The following is a 15844-nucleotide window of genomic DNA, read 5'->3' as shown; positions in this document are numbered from 1 at the left end:
CGTTTAAAAAAGTTATCATGGTTTGACACTTTTTGGATATTTTTCGAAAAAAAATGTAATTTTTGTACAAGATATCCCTATTTAGATATATTAGAGCCTATTTGGATTGAAGGAAGAACACATTTAGTAATTTTTGTATGCTATTGTAAATTTGACTAATTTTCCTCTAGTTGGGTGAAAACGTCAAACCGGTATAACTTTATTCGTTGTAAGAAAATATTACATTTTATATTGTTGCATCGAATATCAATATATTGTTGATAAACGTTTGAAATTTCATTCGATTCGGTTCACTGGTTTCGAAGATATGACAGTTCAAAAATTGGTTGTCTAAAAAATAGTGGTTCTTCGCGAAAGATTAACCAATCACCCCAAATTTGTACCAATGATGCACATATAATTGGTTGACAAACAGTCAAAATTTGAGAATTTTTGATGCTCTCTATGAAAAGTTACAGCACGTTGAACTTATCTGTGAGAGAAAAAAAAAAAGTTGCCTATCCCAAACATTTTGGCCACCCCGGGAATCAAATATTCATTTCAGTACCAAAGTGATTAAGCACTTCTAATTCTCTAAACATGATGCCTACACTCATAAAAAGGTCGGACGAAGAAGAACATCTGATCGATTGATTGGTTTACAGATTTCCCTATCGATAGCTGCCCTTAAAATGTTGCATATTTATTAGACGTCTTTATCTACTAGAACTATCTCTTGTTAGATTTAACCTATAGCAGATATTGTTTCCAAATTTTTGTCTTTTTCAAGCTACATCCCGCTTTATTATTAGACAATGATCTAAAACAATCAACGCTTTTATGAGACTGAAAGCCTTCAAATACTAAGTTTTATTATTAGTGCTAAATTCAGCCAAATTAAGCTTAATTAATGAGATTTTCAGCTCGCGGCTAGTTCTTCTCCAAGTAAGAAAGAAAATGATCGAAATCACAATTTGATTGTTTGTACCGTAATCTGGGGGGAAGTTGATCACTATGGGGTCCACGTCCTTCAACCGCTGAGGACGCCACAATTCTGTTTCAATGGAAGAACTTTTAACGTGAATCAATTACACAGCGCAACATTTTTTTGTCTCCGAATCCGGGAGGGCCCATATAGCCGAGGCGGTAAACGCACGGGTATTCAGCATGACCATGCTGAGGGTGACGGGTTCGATTCCCGGTCGGTCCAGGATCTTTTCGTAAAGGAAATTTCCTTGACTTCCTTGGGCATAGAGTATCTTCGTGCCTGCCACACGATATACGCATGCAAAATGGTCATTGGCAGAGGAAGCTTTCAGTTAATAACTGTGGAAGTGCTCATAGAACACTAAGCTGAGAAGCAGGCTTTGTCCCAATGAGGACGTTACGCCAAGAAGAGAGAGAGAGAGATCCGAATCCGGGCTCAGATTTGCTCCAACACGTCACAATTTTGAGCTATACCTTAATTTATAGGGCAAAATATGCGATTTTGGGCTTTTTTGACTGCAAGTTATCAAGCATGGAAATATTTTTTTTAAGCAATCAAAAGGTTAATTGGTCAATTAACATCTAAATATACGACTCATGCAAAATATTTCGTTTTACATAATCAAATTTGATAGATTTAGGCATTTAATGTTAGTATGAAAACTTGCATGCAACTTTTGGAGGGTGACTTGTATGGGAAATATCGTACCTAACATAAATCGCTTAAAACTATCAAATTTGATTTGGTAAAACAAAATATTTTGCATGAGTCGTTAATTTAGATGTTTATTGACCAATTTATCCTTTGATTGATTAAAAAATATATTTCCATGCTTAATGGCTAGCAGTCAAAAAAGCCCAAAATAGCATATTTTGCCCTATATATTGAGGTATAGCTCAAAATTGTGACGTGTTGGAGCAAATCTAAGCCCGGATACGGATTCAGCAGCCCAAAATCTGTCAGAGACACATAAGTTTGCTCTTGAGACAGACCAAAAGTTATTTTTTGTTACGCTGTGTTATGTGAGTATATTTGAAGAATTTTAGAAGGTTTTTATGACAATTGTGACAGATTTTACATAAAAATATCGGCTTTTTTGAATGTGTATTAAATCTCAGTGAAATACTGCCTTTCAAAAAATCGCCTTCCAGCAACGCCTTGTACATCAGATGACCAACAAAACATTTTTATTTATTCATGGTAGGCTTATTGAACATAGCTGTGAGTTGAAATTGATGTTAACATATAAGTTCTATTTAAATTAAGCATATTTTTGTGAAAGTAATACTGTACGCGCCGTACGCGTGCAGGGCGAATGACGGCCACTCTGGCGTCGACCGACAATTATATACAAGCGAAACGCTGACAGCCAGGCGGTTTTTAGCGTGTTGTGCTTCGCATGGGCAGAGCTTACTGTGCAGCGAAGCGAGTGCTGGCCGACTCATTTCATTGAATGGAGACTCTATATAATGTGTGTCATTGTCATTTTTTGTATTCAGTCATTATTAAACCGTCGTCTTGAACGGAGCAGCAAGCGTTTTCTTGTACCGAAAGAATAGTAGTAGTGGTGGCTAGCCCGATCGGTGCGAGGATCGGCTGGCATTTTTCTCTTCCCTTCCACCCCGAGCCGGTGGCGAGTTTGTGTGTGTCGGAGCTGGTGCGCAAGGAGAACGTGTTGTGTCCTGTTCAGCGTCGTCGTTGACCGATCCGTGGTGCGGTCGTTTCGGTGCATCGAGAGGAGTAGCTGTGGTCACTGCCGTGCTTGATTGGTCGTGATACCGAAGGAGTGAATGCCAAGAGTTATTCGTTATTCAGAAATATTTTCCTCCCTTTTTGGCGTCCCTCCTCTCGCGTTATCGTCGGCAACCAAGCGGCGGCGGGCAGATCGAGCGAGAGTTCGGCAATCCAGCCGTGGTCCTTCGAGCAGAGGTTTTGGTAGCGGTGGCTGATAACCGTGGTGTGCACGGTCGTCGGCTTCGAGTGGTCGGTGGCTGCAACGAGTGCAGCTGTCGGCATTCCCCAACGTCGGCTGGTGGCGAGCACGGTCATCGGTGGCAAGTGTGTTTCCCCGTCGGTGGCTGCAACGAGCGCAGCTGTCGGCATTCCCTCATCGGTGGCTGGTAACCGTGGCGTGCACGGTTGTCGGCATCCAGTGGCCGGTGGCTGCAACGAGTGCAGCTGTCGGCATTCCCCAACGTCGGCTGGTGGCGAGCACGATCATCGGTGGTGAGTGTGTTTCCCCGTCGGTGGCTGCAACGAGCGCAGCTGTCGGCATTCCCTCATCGGTGGCTGGTAACCGTGGCGTGCACGGTTGTCGGCATCCAGTGGCCGGTGGCTGCAACGAGAGCAGCTGTCGGCATTCCTTCATCGGTGCAGGCGGTGGCTCTGGGTAAGTCGTTGGTGCTGCTAATCCAGGTAAGTGCAACGAACCTACCTCCAGAGAAGTTGTGTACCCAACATTTGGTCCGGATCGAGCCGGATAGAGCCAGTGAAGATACAGTCCATTGTTAAATATTGAGTTCCCTGAGAAAGTTTTTTCATTGAGCTAGAACTGTTATCCTTGAGCTAGAGTGTGTTTAGCCCCAAACGTGACAATTCCGTAAACTTTCGAACCGCGTAAGAGGAGTTATGTCTATCCGCGAATATTCGTAGTCGTTCCTAACGAGATTCCTGTCAAGCGAGCTTGTGAAAGGTGAGTCGTAGTGCAGTGGTACCCGAAGAAAGTGAAAGTGATTGCCCTTCGTGAACTTTAGTGAATGGTAAAGCGATAGTTTATTATCGTGAACAACAGTTAAGCGATAGCCCAGTGTACTGAAGTGATAGTGTGAGAACCATGGAGAGTTTGAAGCAGTTGATCCACCAGCGTAGACAGGTTCAGACACGAGTGACGGCGATTGTACAGAAGCTGATCGATGCCACCGAGAGTCCCGAGATGATGAGCCTTTCCCAGTTGAAGGTGTTTGAGAGACAACTCGAGGTGCACTACGCAGAGTATTTGGCGAAGCATGATTTGGTCATGGATCAGTGTTCGAGCGCAGATTTCGAGGATCAAGATAGGGAATTCGACGAGTTCGATGAGGTGCATACCGATGCACTAGTGAAGCTTAATAAGCTGACGGATTTGTGTTGTACCGAGCAGCGTAACAGCCCTCAGGAGATCGTGAGACATCGTGGCCGAGTGTTCGAGAGATCTGAGGTGAACAGGGTGCCATCTTCCAGACCTTCAAAGATGGCAGAGACCAGTTCACCACCAGTGTCGCACATAGCGATAGCTAGTTCTGCGGAGAGTGAGAGCTGTGCAGACCAGCACAGCAACAACGAGTGTCCTTCCTTATTGAGAGTGAGGGTGGATCATCGAGTGACCAAGGTGAAGCGGTCCAGATTGGGATTCGGCTACCCCCAGGTCAGAGCTTGTACATCAAAGGAGTCGTGTTCCGAGAGGCACCAATCGGAGTTGCTCTTAGAGAAACCAACCCTAACAGAACAGAGTAAGCAGAGTTCCAGCGTAGCGTCCGAGCAGCCAGATGAGAAGATGGCAGTAGAGTCTGCTGTACCCGAGGATGTAGTGTCTGAAGCACGTTCCGGTGTTCAACGTCGTTCCCACCATGTACTTTTGATGCCGGCGTTGGTGAATGTAAGAGCGAAGAGCGGAGGAGTCAACAAGTTGCGTGCGCTTATGGATACCGGGTCTCAGATTGGTCTAGTATCGGAGTCTGCCGTGAAGTTGATTGGGCTGCCGTGGTGCCCTGCTGAATTGCCGGTTGAGGGAGCAAGAGGAGTCAAGTATGGAGTTTCGTATTGTGAGAAAAACAAGATCGTGCGATACTTCGATTGTTCGGTGACAATGGGGGTGTCGGGAGGGATCGCATCCGTACCGGTGATCATCTCGGAGTGGAAGATCCCCACCGATGTCGTGTTGGCCGATCCAGGATCCAGTGAGCCGAAAGATGTGAACCTGCTGATTGGTGCTGAGCCTGTTTCTTCAATCCTGGTACGGGCTCAAATGAGAATTTCCGAAAATCAATTCATAGTGTATGAGACCCAGTTTGGTGGGGTTGTCGCCGGTGCCTTTGAGAAGTCTGGAGAAAAAGCCTACCACGTGATGTGTGCCACCAATGAGAGCCTGCTGCAGGAGATGTTACAGCGGTTTTCCAAACAAAGACAGTGTCCAGAGTCGAATGTGCCAATGATTGTAGAGCAGAATATTGAAGACAACTTGTACGGAACGAGCAGAGGAGACGAGAACGAACGAGTCATGGTTATACCACAGTTCCACGATTTTGTTAGCGAGGTAGGAGACTCCAAGTCGTCAACGGTAAAAGGGTTCGTGTCCAGCAAGGAAGATCAAGCCATCCAATCCAAGATTATGAAGTCGTGCCCGGCCTTCGCGAAGGTGGTTAAAGATGTTTACAACGATATCCATGAACGAGTCGATGCGGTCAGTCAATCGAATAGTTTCCCAAGTCGTGCCGTAGTGGAGTCTGCAGGTACCAGCGCAAACGTGTTTGACAGCGAGTTGAAAGCGAGTGATGGGTCCACCGGGGAAGTTCTGATTATCGAGCTAAGGGGAAACCCTAACCGAAAACAAGAGAGAGTAATTCAGAGAGAGGATTCTGGAGGAGAAGCGGGAAAATCGGGTGCGTTGTGGAGTCCAAACTGTGATCGAATGTTGCTCTGGAGGAGTTCGAATTCTATGCGATGCTACAGGAGGGTGATGACGCGGAGGATCCAGCAGAAGTTGATGAGTGGGTTGAGATGGAGTGGAATACTTTATACCGCGCTGTTCCGACAGTTTCTAGTGCAGTTTGGCGTGAGCGAGAACCGGCTGTGGTCCAACAGTCCGGTCGAGTTGCTGTGGTTCGTGGAGAGTCCGGATGCGTTCCCGGAGATAAGTTGTGCTTTGGGAATCTGCAAACAAACCAGCTGCTATTCGAAGGAATTCACCAGAGCCGAGCCTGGTCAGACGAGTTCAGTGTTTAGAGAGTGCTACCGAGGATTGTTGTGTTGTTTCGATGAGGAAGTGAGTGTTCCTCCGGATCTTCAGACTGTGGAGTATATGATCCAGGAAGTTATGAGGTTGGTGCTTGGTGAACTGATGAAGTGCTACCGTATCCAGTGCAATTTTGATCAAGATTTGCGGGAGGTGAAAGGACTGTCCAGTGTGAACTATTTGCATTTGTGGGCTGAGTGGACAATTGATTACTCTTCATCGCTTCCTTTAAGGGCAAAGTGGACTATAAGTGCAGAAACGGGTACCATTGTGCTACTGATGAGGGACAGAATATCGGATGAAGTGAGGAGGTGGGTTCTTGAGGTTGCACTTTACCTGAGAGGATATGTGACCAGAGCCGCCGACACTGAGGTTTTTGTGGTGATTTCCGGCGTTCGCATCCCCGAAGATAGGGTCGCTGTCGTTGGCCTATATCAACCAGCCATCTATTTCTGCTTAGGAATCGTATTCCAACCGGCGGGAGTATGTACGCGCCGTACGCGTGCAGGGCGAATGACGGCCACTCCGGCGTCGACCGACAATTATATACAAGCGAAACGCTGACAGCCAGGCGGTTTTTAGCGTGTTGTGCTTCGCATGGGCGGAGCTTACTGTGCAGCGAAGCGAGTGCTGGCCGACTCATTTCATTGAATGGAGACTCTATATAATGTGTGTCATTGTCATTTTTTGTATTCAGTCATTATTAAACCGTCGTCTTGAACGGAGCAGTAAACGTTTTCTTGTACCGAAAGAATAGTAGTAGTGGTGGCTAGCCCGATCGGTGCGAGGATCGGCTGGCATTTTTCTCTTCCCTTCCACCCCGAGCCGGTGGCGAGTTTGTGTGTGTCGGAGCTGGTGCGCAAGGAGAACGTGTTGTGTCCTGTTCAGCGTCGTCGTTGACCGATCCGTGGTGCGGTCGTTTCGGTGCATCGAGAGGAGTAGCTGTGGTCACTGCCGTGCTTGATTGGTCGTGATACCGAAGGAGTGGATGCCAAGAGTTATTCGTTATTCAGAAATATTTTCCTCCCTTTTTGGCGTCCCTCCTCTCGCGTTATCGTCGGCAACCAAGCGGCGGCGGGCAGATCGAGCGAGAGTTCGGCAATCCAGCCGTGGTCCTTCGAGCAGAGGTTTTGGTAGCGGTGGCTGATAACCGTGGTGTGCACGGTCGTCGGCTTCGAGTGGTCGGTGGCTGCAACGAGTGCAGCTGTCGGCATTCCCCAACGTCGGCTGGTGGCGAGCACGGTCATCGGTGGCAAGTGTGTTTCCCCGTCGGTGGCTGCAACGAGCGCAGCTGTCGGCATTCCCTCATCGGTGGCTGGTAACCGTGGCGTGCACGGTTGTCGGCATCCAGTGACCGGTGGCTGCAACGAGTGCAGCTGTCGGCATTCCCCAACGTCGGCTGGTGGCGAGCACGATCATCGGTGGTGAGTGTGTTTCCCCGTCGGTGGCTGCAACGAGCGCAGCTGTCGGCATTCCCTCATCGGTGGCTGGTAACCGTAGCGTGCACGGTTGTCGGCATCCAGTGGCCGGTGGCTGCAACGAGAGCAGCTGTCGGCATTCCTTCATCGGTGCAGGCGGTGGCTCTGGGTAAGTCGTTGGTGCTGCTAATCCAGGTAAGTGCAACGAACCTACCTCCAGAGAAGTTGTGTACCCAACAAATACGATATTTTAAGAAATTGCATACCTTTAGGCGTTTAATGTGGTTCGTTATGTAACTTACTAAACTTTAATTTATTTTTAACATACAACATACACCAGCTGTAAGAATTTGAAACACTCATACAGATTCAACATCATTAAATTAAGTTTGTTCAATATTTTTCTATTCTTAGAATGTCATGTCATTGGTTGATCAACTTTACCCCGGATTGAAAGTTTGCATAGTTGGCAATTTGAGCATTTTTTTATAAAATTTAGGAATTTATAGTAAGAATTTCGTTTACGAAACTTTAAACAGGTTCACGCAGTACATGTTTTAAAAATATTTGTTTGGAGTCATGTGCTTTGTACTTGATTTTATTCAAAAGAATTGAGGAAAAGTGATCAACTTCCCCCCAGATTACGGTACTTCACATTTACCCAGAAAACTTTCGTTGAACCTACAGACGAAATTATTCGTGAACAACTCGTGCCGTCGTTGGGGGTGACTATGGGTCAGAGGGGCAAGATTGGGTCAACACATTATCTGAAATATCTAATCTAATATTGAATCAAAAATTTTATGATGGCATCCTCGTAGTTACCAGCTGTTCCTATCGAAAAATTAGGCTTCTAGACTGCCGTGTGCAGCATAGTTGTATCATGTTAATAGGGATTCCCAAAGAACATGGGACAACTATGCTGCACATGGCAGTAGAGTAATTAGTTTTTTTTTTTGATAAATCAATCCTTTTTAAAATGTCTTTTTTAAGGCTCGATGAAACATCAAACTCTTAGGTGGGTTGATACTTTTTAGAATCTCGTATCCATCATATCACATTATACAATATCAACCTTGACCAGAACTTTATTAACTTGCTTCGTTGTCAATGCGGAACAAATTCTGTTCCATTGATCCATTTTCACCCTCTCGAAGGGGTGAGAATGGGTCAATTTTCATATACTTGTAGTTTAGGCAGGGGTTCCCAAATTTTTTCAGCTTGCGACCTACTTTTTATTACTATCGAATTTGGCGACCCACCAGCATGTATTTTCGTAACATACGTTATTCTAGAAAATTAGAACTGTTTTATCCAGTATATACATGAATCGCTTTCATAGGTCTTGATGAACCCTGATAAAAACTATCATAAAAATACGATAAATTTTATTGTTACAACACCATTTTTTCGAAAAATATTCACCATTAAACGTATTGTCATATACACGACACACTCACCATCACTTCTATTGTTCTATACCATTCGGCGAATGGTAAATGGCATCTTTACAATAATAAATGGTGGTGGTCTTTTTCGCGAAAAACAATAGAATGTATTGTGTTTTTATGAGACATTTTTAGGGCAATTTTCAAAAGAAAACAATATATCCTAATGTTTTTTCATTGTTCTTACAATACAAATACAATTAATTGAATGGCATCAAACGAATCGTTGTTACAATAAAAATAGAATAATATTTGTTGTTATTAGTAAGCAGTTTTCGCTTTTGAATATCCATAGAATTTATATTTCCCGCAACATTTATATCCAGCATTTACGAGCACTAACGGCCGCCAGAATGATATGCACATTTTATGATAAGAATCAAACACTCTGATGTTTGTCTGGCATGTATTGCTTGGCAGCTGTTTATAAGATCTATTTTCAATCTTTTCAAATTACTGCCAAATATCACAAGTCAGACCTCAGGTCGTATGATCCATACCATAAATCGTTCACAATTCATGTGGCCATTAGTATCTGTAAATGCTGGAGAAAAAGGTTACCAAGAAATATGAATTCTTTGGTTTTTCAAAGACGAAATCTGTTTACAGAACAACAAATATTATTGCATGTTTATTTTAACATCGGTTCAATTGACCCCTTTAAACTATTTGTATTTGTATAGTTATCAATGGTAGTTTACTATTTACTAGATTCCTTTAATTTATTGGAAAACAAATAATTGGTCATCTTTTTCTTGTCGTAACATCCTCACTTGGCTAAACCTGCTTTTCAGCTAGTTTTCTATAAGTACTTCCTCAGTTATTCATTGAGAGCTTCCTCTGCCAACACGACTTGACGTCTGTCAGGCGTTGAAGTTTTAGCGAATAACATTCGATAACCGAAACATCTACTGTACTGTCAAATTTAAAACGAAAACTATAAAAAATATGTCAGGTGATTTTGTATTTGATTATATAAACATGATCCAAGCAACAATAATATTTAGTGTTATTTATTTGTTACGAATTGTTTTTAAGTGTAATTGAGAAATAAACTCTCTTTTAATAAAAAGTCCATGAGAACTTTGCAGGCACTTTTGCAACTATTTGAAAACATCTTAAATTAATTTTTACTGATAGTAACTTTAAATTATTAAAGAACTATTGAAAAACAATCGAATCAATTAGTCACTAATAAAGCTAATGTTCACTTATTGTACGAACTATATGGGCTTGATTTCTATTGTAAAAAGTAGCAATATATCTACTATGTGTTTTATTGTGAACAATTAAACCAGTCATATGTTAATAATATTTACCATGTAATGAATGGTAATTTTTTTATCCGGGAAATTATGTTATGTGCCTTTTTTTCTAGAAAAGTCAAAATAAGATTAAGGTAGGGTCTGGGACCATTTGGGCAGGAGCACCTATTTTGGGCACTTGCTGCTATAACTCAGTCAATTTTGAACCGATTGACTTGATTTTTGAAACACGGTCAGATACGCACAGTATCTAGCCATGTGCATGAATTGAAATCAATCGGTTTGAAGTTGACTGAGTTATAGCAGCAAGTGTCCAAAATAGGTGCTCCTGCCCAAATGGTCCCAGACCCTATCAGTAAACAAACAGAAAAAACTTGCAGTTAGAAGACACAGAATGTTGGTAATTGACAAATTGAGAGTTGAATTTTTGAAAAAAGTTCTGGTGGGATTCGAACCCACGACCCCGTATTCGCTAGACCGGTGCTTTGACCAACTAAGCCACAGAACAGGTAATAATTCTGCGGAATAGTAAGCCAAACTGAACCCGAACCCTCACCATGAACATTCACTTTTTCAAGAACCATCTCTCTTTCGGCTTAGATGTCAATTCACAACACACCCTCGTTTGTGCCCAACAACTACAAGTGAGAGCGTATTATTTTTATTTGAAGCCGAGACTGACTCTTGCACTCCGCACTCACACATTTAGGCACACGAAATTCTCAAGCGTCGATAGCCGCGTGGGTTGGGCACGAGCGCAATGATCTCGACGTTCATGGATCGATTCCAGTTTGCATCATTTTGTGATTTTTCTGCTCTTTTCATAAGGGGCCGTCCATATACCACGTGGACATAAAATTAATGGTTTTTGCTCCCCTCCCCCCTCCCGTAGACAAGCGTGGACTTTTCATTGACCCCTACCCCCCTCCCGCAAAGTCCACGTGGACATAAAAAAAAAAAACATTTTTTTTCATATTTCTAAAATAAATGGAAAAAGTGATTTTGAAAAAAAAAATTGAATGTTCTTCTCTTTTTTTTCTACGTAAACAATGTCTTAAATATAATTGAAAACTTTATAAAATACAAATATTCTATAGCTTTACATAGAATACAAACAAGTAGCACAATTTTTCAACCATGTTTTAAATTCAGCTTAATGTTTGTGAGAGTGTGGGTTCGATTCCCGATCCAGTTGGTGAAAATTTTTCGACAAACGGCAAATTCTTCACTGGGTGTGTTTCGTGTGATGTCCATCGCGTAATGTTAGTGATTGTTCAATGTTTAGTCTGTACAGTCTCTGGTTGAAGACGGTGTTTTTTAGAATGTTTGTTCAATCTATGATTGTCTGATTGTTTTGTTGAGATAAGGTTATTTTAAATCTTAGATTTTTGTTGAGATAAGATTATATTTCTTGGATTCTTACAAAAAAAAAACAAGATTTACAACATCTAAATTGTATTGCTGAGGCTTAGAATGTAATATCCATTAGAAACATTTTAAACTTCAAAGGAACCTACAAAAAAGGTTTTTGAGAAAAGCCTGCAAATACCTACATGTATTTTAAAACTTTGAAGTAGTTTAAAATTTGATATGAAACTTCGAGAAATCCATAGAGCACTTCAATGAAAATTTTCTGATTGAAACACCAGCATTTGCATGGTCTACACTCCATTTTAAATCTCCAGAATATTCCTCGATGAAGGAAACTAAGTAATTAGAAATTCTGATACAACAAATTAGTCTGTGAATCAATACCATGATTTTCTTCCTTGAAGAAGACAACGAAAAGACAATGTATAATATAATAAAATGTATGAAAGAACTGTTGAAATGAATCTCATCAATAATGCAACATAATTTGTTTCGTTTGTAGATTATTGTTTCTCAATTTATATGTAAATGTTGTCCACGTGGACATTTAACGAACCCCCACCCCCCTCTCCGTGGACAAGCGTGGACTTTTCGCTTACCCCCTCCCCCCTTCAAGCTGTCCACGTGGTATATGGACGGCCCCTAAGTTTATTTTATGTAATTAGGTCATAATAAGCATGTTTAATTTTCATAAGGTATTCTTATGGCATCCATACTTTACAGTTATGGCGGTAGTTTACTTCGCTGAGTGCATACCTAGCCACCAAGCAGTCTGTTTGATGGTGTCTAATTCAGTATGCGTTGAGAGCTCGGCACGGTCGCACGCTCCACGACCAACTGCGCCGACCGCGCAAGGTAGGGTACACTGATATATGTTGCCCTTTACTGGTATTTACCAGATTTGCTGGTATGTCATAAACATACAGACAAACTTGCAGTTAGAAGACACAGAATGTTGCTAATTGACGAATTGAGAGATACATTTTTGGAAAAAAATTGCGTTCTGGTGGGATTCCTGAAAAAGTTAATGTTTATGGTGAGGGCTCGGGTTCAGTTTGGCTTATTATTCCGCAGAATTATTACCTGCGGCAACATATATCAGTGTACCAGTAAACAAGTTTGAGATACATCATTTTGCAAGTTTCTAATAAATAATCCGGCTTCATGAAAAGAAATCATAGCATTTATACAAAGTGTTTGAAGTTATTGCAACAATTTGATGCTTCAGAAGAACGTGTTTTCTCGTCCAAAATTTTTGTAAATTTGTAAGCAGGTTGGACAGTAAATGTTTTTTTTTTTTTAATTTACAGCGGTTTTGGATGCTTAGACACACATTCATTAAAATCCAATTTCATTGAAATTGCTTTCGAGCTTTTATGATATCTGTACAAGCTCAAATTATCGTAATTTAGCAGAATTTTACCAAAATTAGGCGCTACTGAAGATCAGGTAAAATAAACAGATTACCAAACGTTCTTTGGTTTCTTGTAGAAATTTGGTAATTTTTTGCAGATTTTCAGTATTTTAATTTTTTTTCTCAAATTCTAACGGCTGAACTTGGCATGTTAATCTAGCTAAAAATGCAAACTGTGAGCAACAACTTGAACTCATTTTCCCCAGAAAACAATGAAAATATAACATTTTACCAGTCTTAAACCTTCTAATATTCCCCTTCTCATAGCTTCAGAATCGATTTCAGAACGCAGATAATAGCTTCAGTATTCAGTATACTAAAATTTAAGGTTTATTATGCAAAAGTTTTAAAAACATAAGGAGAAGTCCAATTTCCAGAATTAACTCTGCCGATTTTCCGAAAAAATATGTGTAAATTACAAAATGGCTAACAATATCATTTGAAAAAAGTTGGTTAAGACAATTCATCGTTCAAGACTTCGCGACCCACCAAAAATCAGCCCGCAACCCACCAGTGGGCCGCGACCCATAGTTTAAGAAACGCTGGTTTAAAGGATAATTGGCGAACTATAAATATTTTTTTATCATTTGTACATGCATCACCAAATATCACATTCCAGTGATCAACGTACTTTTTCAAGCAAACAACTAAAAGTTATTGGGCAATGAATATGGAAGTATGCATTTTTTTACCCATTCTCACCTCCAAAGCACAAAAATTGACCGGATTTTGTGAAAATCGTTCCTCGGCTGTTGAGCCCGGCTCGTCGAAAAACACCTTCCAGAGCAATGTTGAAGAGTAGACATGAGAGTCCGTCACCTTGTCGCAGTTCACCCGAAACCCATACGCAGTTTTGCACACCGTCCATCGTTGTTGCTTTAATCAGTCTAGTCAGCTTCCCAGGACAGCCGTTTTCGTCCATGAATCTCCATAGTCGATACTATCGTATGCCGCTTTGAAGTCGATGAACAGGTGATGCGTTGGGACCTGGTATACACGGCATTTCGGGAGGATTTGCCGTACGGTGAAGATCTGGTCCGTTGTCGACCGGCCGTCGATGAAACCGGCTTGGTAACTTCCCACGAACTCATTTACTTTAGGTGAAAGACGACGGAAAATGATCTGGGATAGCACTTTGTAGGCGGCATTTAAAATGGTGATCGCTGGAAAATTCTAACACATTAACTAGTCACCTTCCATGTGGATGGGACAAATCATCCCTTCCTTCCACTCCTCCGGTAGCTGTTCGGTTTCCCAGATCTTGACTATTAACTGGTGCAGACAGGTGGCCAATTTTTCCGGGCCCAGCTTGATGAGTTCTGCTGCGATGCCGTCCTTACCAGCTGCTTTGTTGTTTTTGAGCTGGTTGATGGCATCCTTAACTTTCCTCAGCATCCCGAGCAGAGGAAAATATCAAAATAATAATAACGGACTACGTTCTAGTGCTTAAATCTTTATGAAATTTGGAAAATGTATTGTCCAGATTTGGCGATAGAAAAGTTTGATTCTTTGATGACTCTGTTACCCTTAAGCTTAAATGAAATTTTCAATTTACCTTCTTAACATTTTTATGTGGCACACATGAAAATACTTCTATATGTCCACGGAGTCAAGCACCTTTCCGTTACGCCTGCCTGTACCAGGCATTGCATCCAGACACTTTAAGCATACCCTTCCTACATAGATTTATGTACACCTCCTCGACTGTGTGGGTCGAGTTACACGATTCGTACCACCCCAATTTAAGCAAAACCATTTTAAAACCGTATAAACCAACGAAAATATCTTAAACAGATTGTTCATCCACACAATAAATGTGTTTCTCTTACTGCTATTCAACAAAGTAATGCTAGTGGTAAATTGCATTCATTTCCATTTTTTATCCTCTCTTCGCAGATTCCAATTTTGTTCTTGGTAACGCACAAGTTAGTGGATATCCGATAGTGTACTGTTCCGATGGCTTCGTCGAGCTTTCTGGGTATTCGCGTGCACAAATTATGCAGAAAGGTAATTTTACATGCAGTCCTGCTTTCCTTCCGGAAAGCTCTAGCTACATTGTTTTGTTTCGTTTCCGTCCTTGCTTGATGTAAACCTGTGAAGTGGATGTGGTTTTGTGTGGTTTGATTGTTGTTGAAAGTCTTTTCATTTTAAAACACAAAATTTTCAGGTTGTGCTTGTCGGTTTCTCTATGGCCCGGAGACGAAGGAAGAACACAAAAGCCAAATCGAGAGCAGTCTCAATGGGAAAAGTGAGCTGAAGTTGGAGGTGATATTCTATAAAAAGAATGGTAAGTTTATTTATATTCATTATGCAGGGTGTACTCGCATCTCTACCCCACATAGAAGTGAGATGATGGAACATTTTATAATATTACCCACTTAGCTCTTGTAAGCTGCCCCTGTAGCTTATATTCACGGTCACGAAGTGCATTATGTATCGCATCTGCAAGGGATGCAAGCATTTCATTGCACGAAGAAAATGGGTGTGAGCATAAAAAATTTAAAACATCATAACATCTCCCGGAGATTGAATGCACGCTTTCAATTTGGATGGATCGTCGGGTTATTACTGCAGCGTAGCAGTTTTATGATTTCTACTGGTACTAAAGGAACAGATGCTTTTGCATTGAAAATTTAATTCGTCTTGGTTAAGTTTAAGTGCTTTTTCCATGGGTTGCATTAATGGCGTTGCCAATCTCTCAGATTTGTTCAAATTGGTTGTTAGAAAAGATTCTTGGTTTCTTTTGGTGTGATTTATTTTCTCAACATATGATTCCTGTAGAAATGTGAGTATTAAAGTAACAAATAACACTGACGTGAATTTCGATCAGTGGGTTTAGAGCAAGTCATATAAACATATAAATCTATCGTGTACCGACTTTTTGAACCTTCCAAGTATATCACAATATAAGCAAATCGTTTCGCTGGTTTTTACTTTGCTGTAAGAGTTTGGTGTGCACAGTTATTAATTG

The 15844-nt window shown here is 41.6% G+C and overlaps 1 protein-coding gene across 6 annotated transcripts in view; it reads left to right on the top strand.

Moving 5' to 3' along the window:
• LOC109408897 (potassium voltage-gated channel subfamily H member 8) overlaps positions 1-15844 on the top strand; it is a 160966-nt gene that overhangs the window by 63640 nt on the left and 81482 nt on the right. For all 6 annotated transcript variants that reach the window (XM_062851994.1, XM_029872948.2, XM_029872949.2 and 3 more), the window contains 2 exons: positions 14770-14880; positions 15041-15160. In XM_062851994.1, the coding sequence (XP_062707978.1) occupies positions 14770-14880; positions 15041-15160 (231 nt within the window). The remainder of the gene's footprint in view (positions 1-14769; positions 14881-15040; positions 15161-15844) is intronic.

Source organism: Aedes albopictus, chromosome 2 (assembly GCF_035046485.1).
Source record: "Aedes albopictus strain Foshan chromosome 2, AalbF5, whole genome shotgun sequence".
Lineage (NCBI taxonomy): Eukaryota > Metazoa > Arthropoda > Insecta > Diptera > Culicidae > Aedes > Aedes albopictus.
The sequence above is the reverse complement of the archived record's forward strand: the minus strand, read 5'-3'. Positions and strand labels throughout refer to the sequence as shown.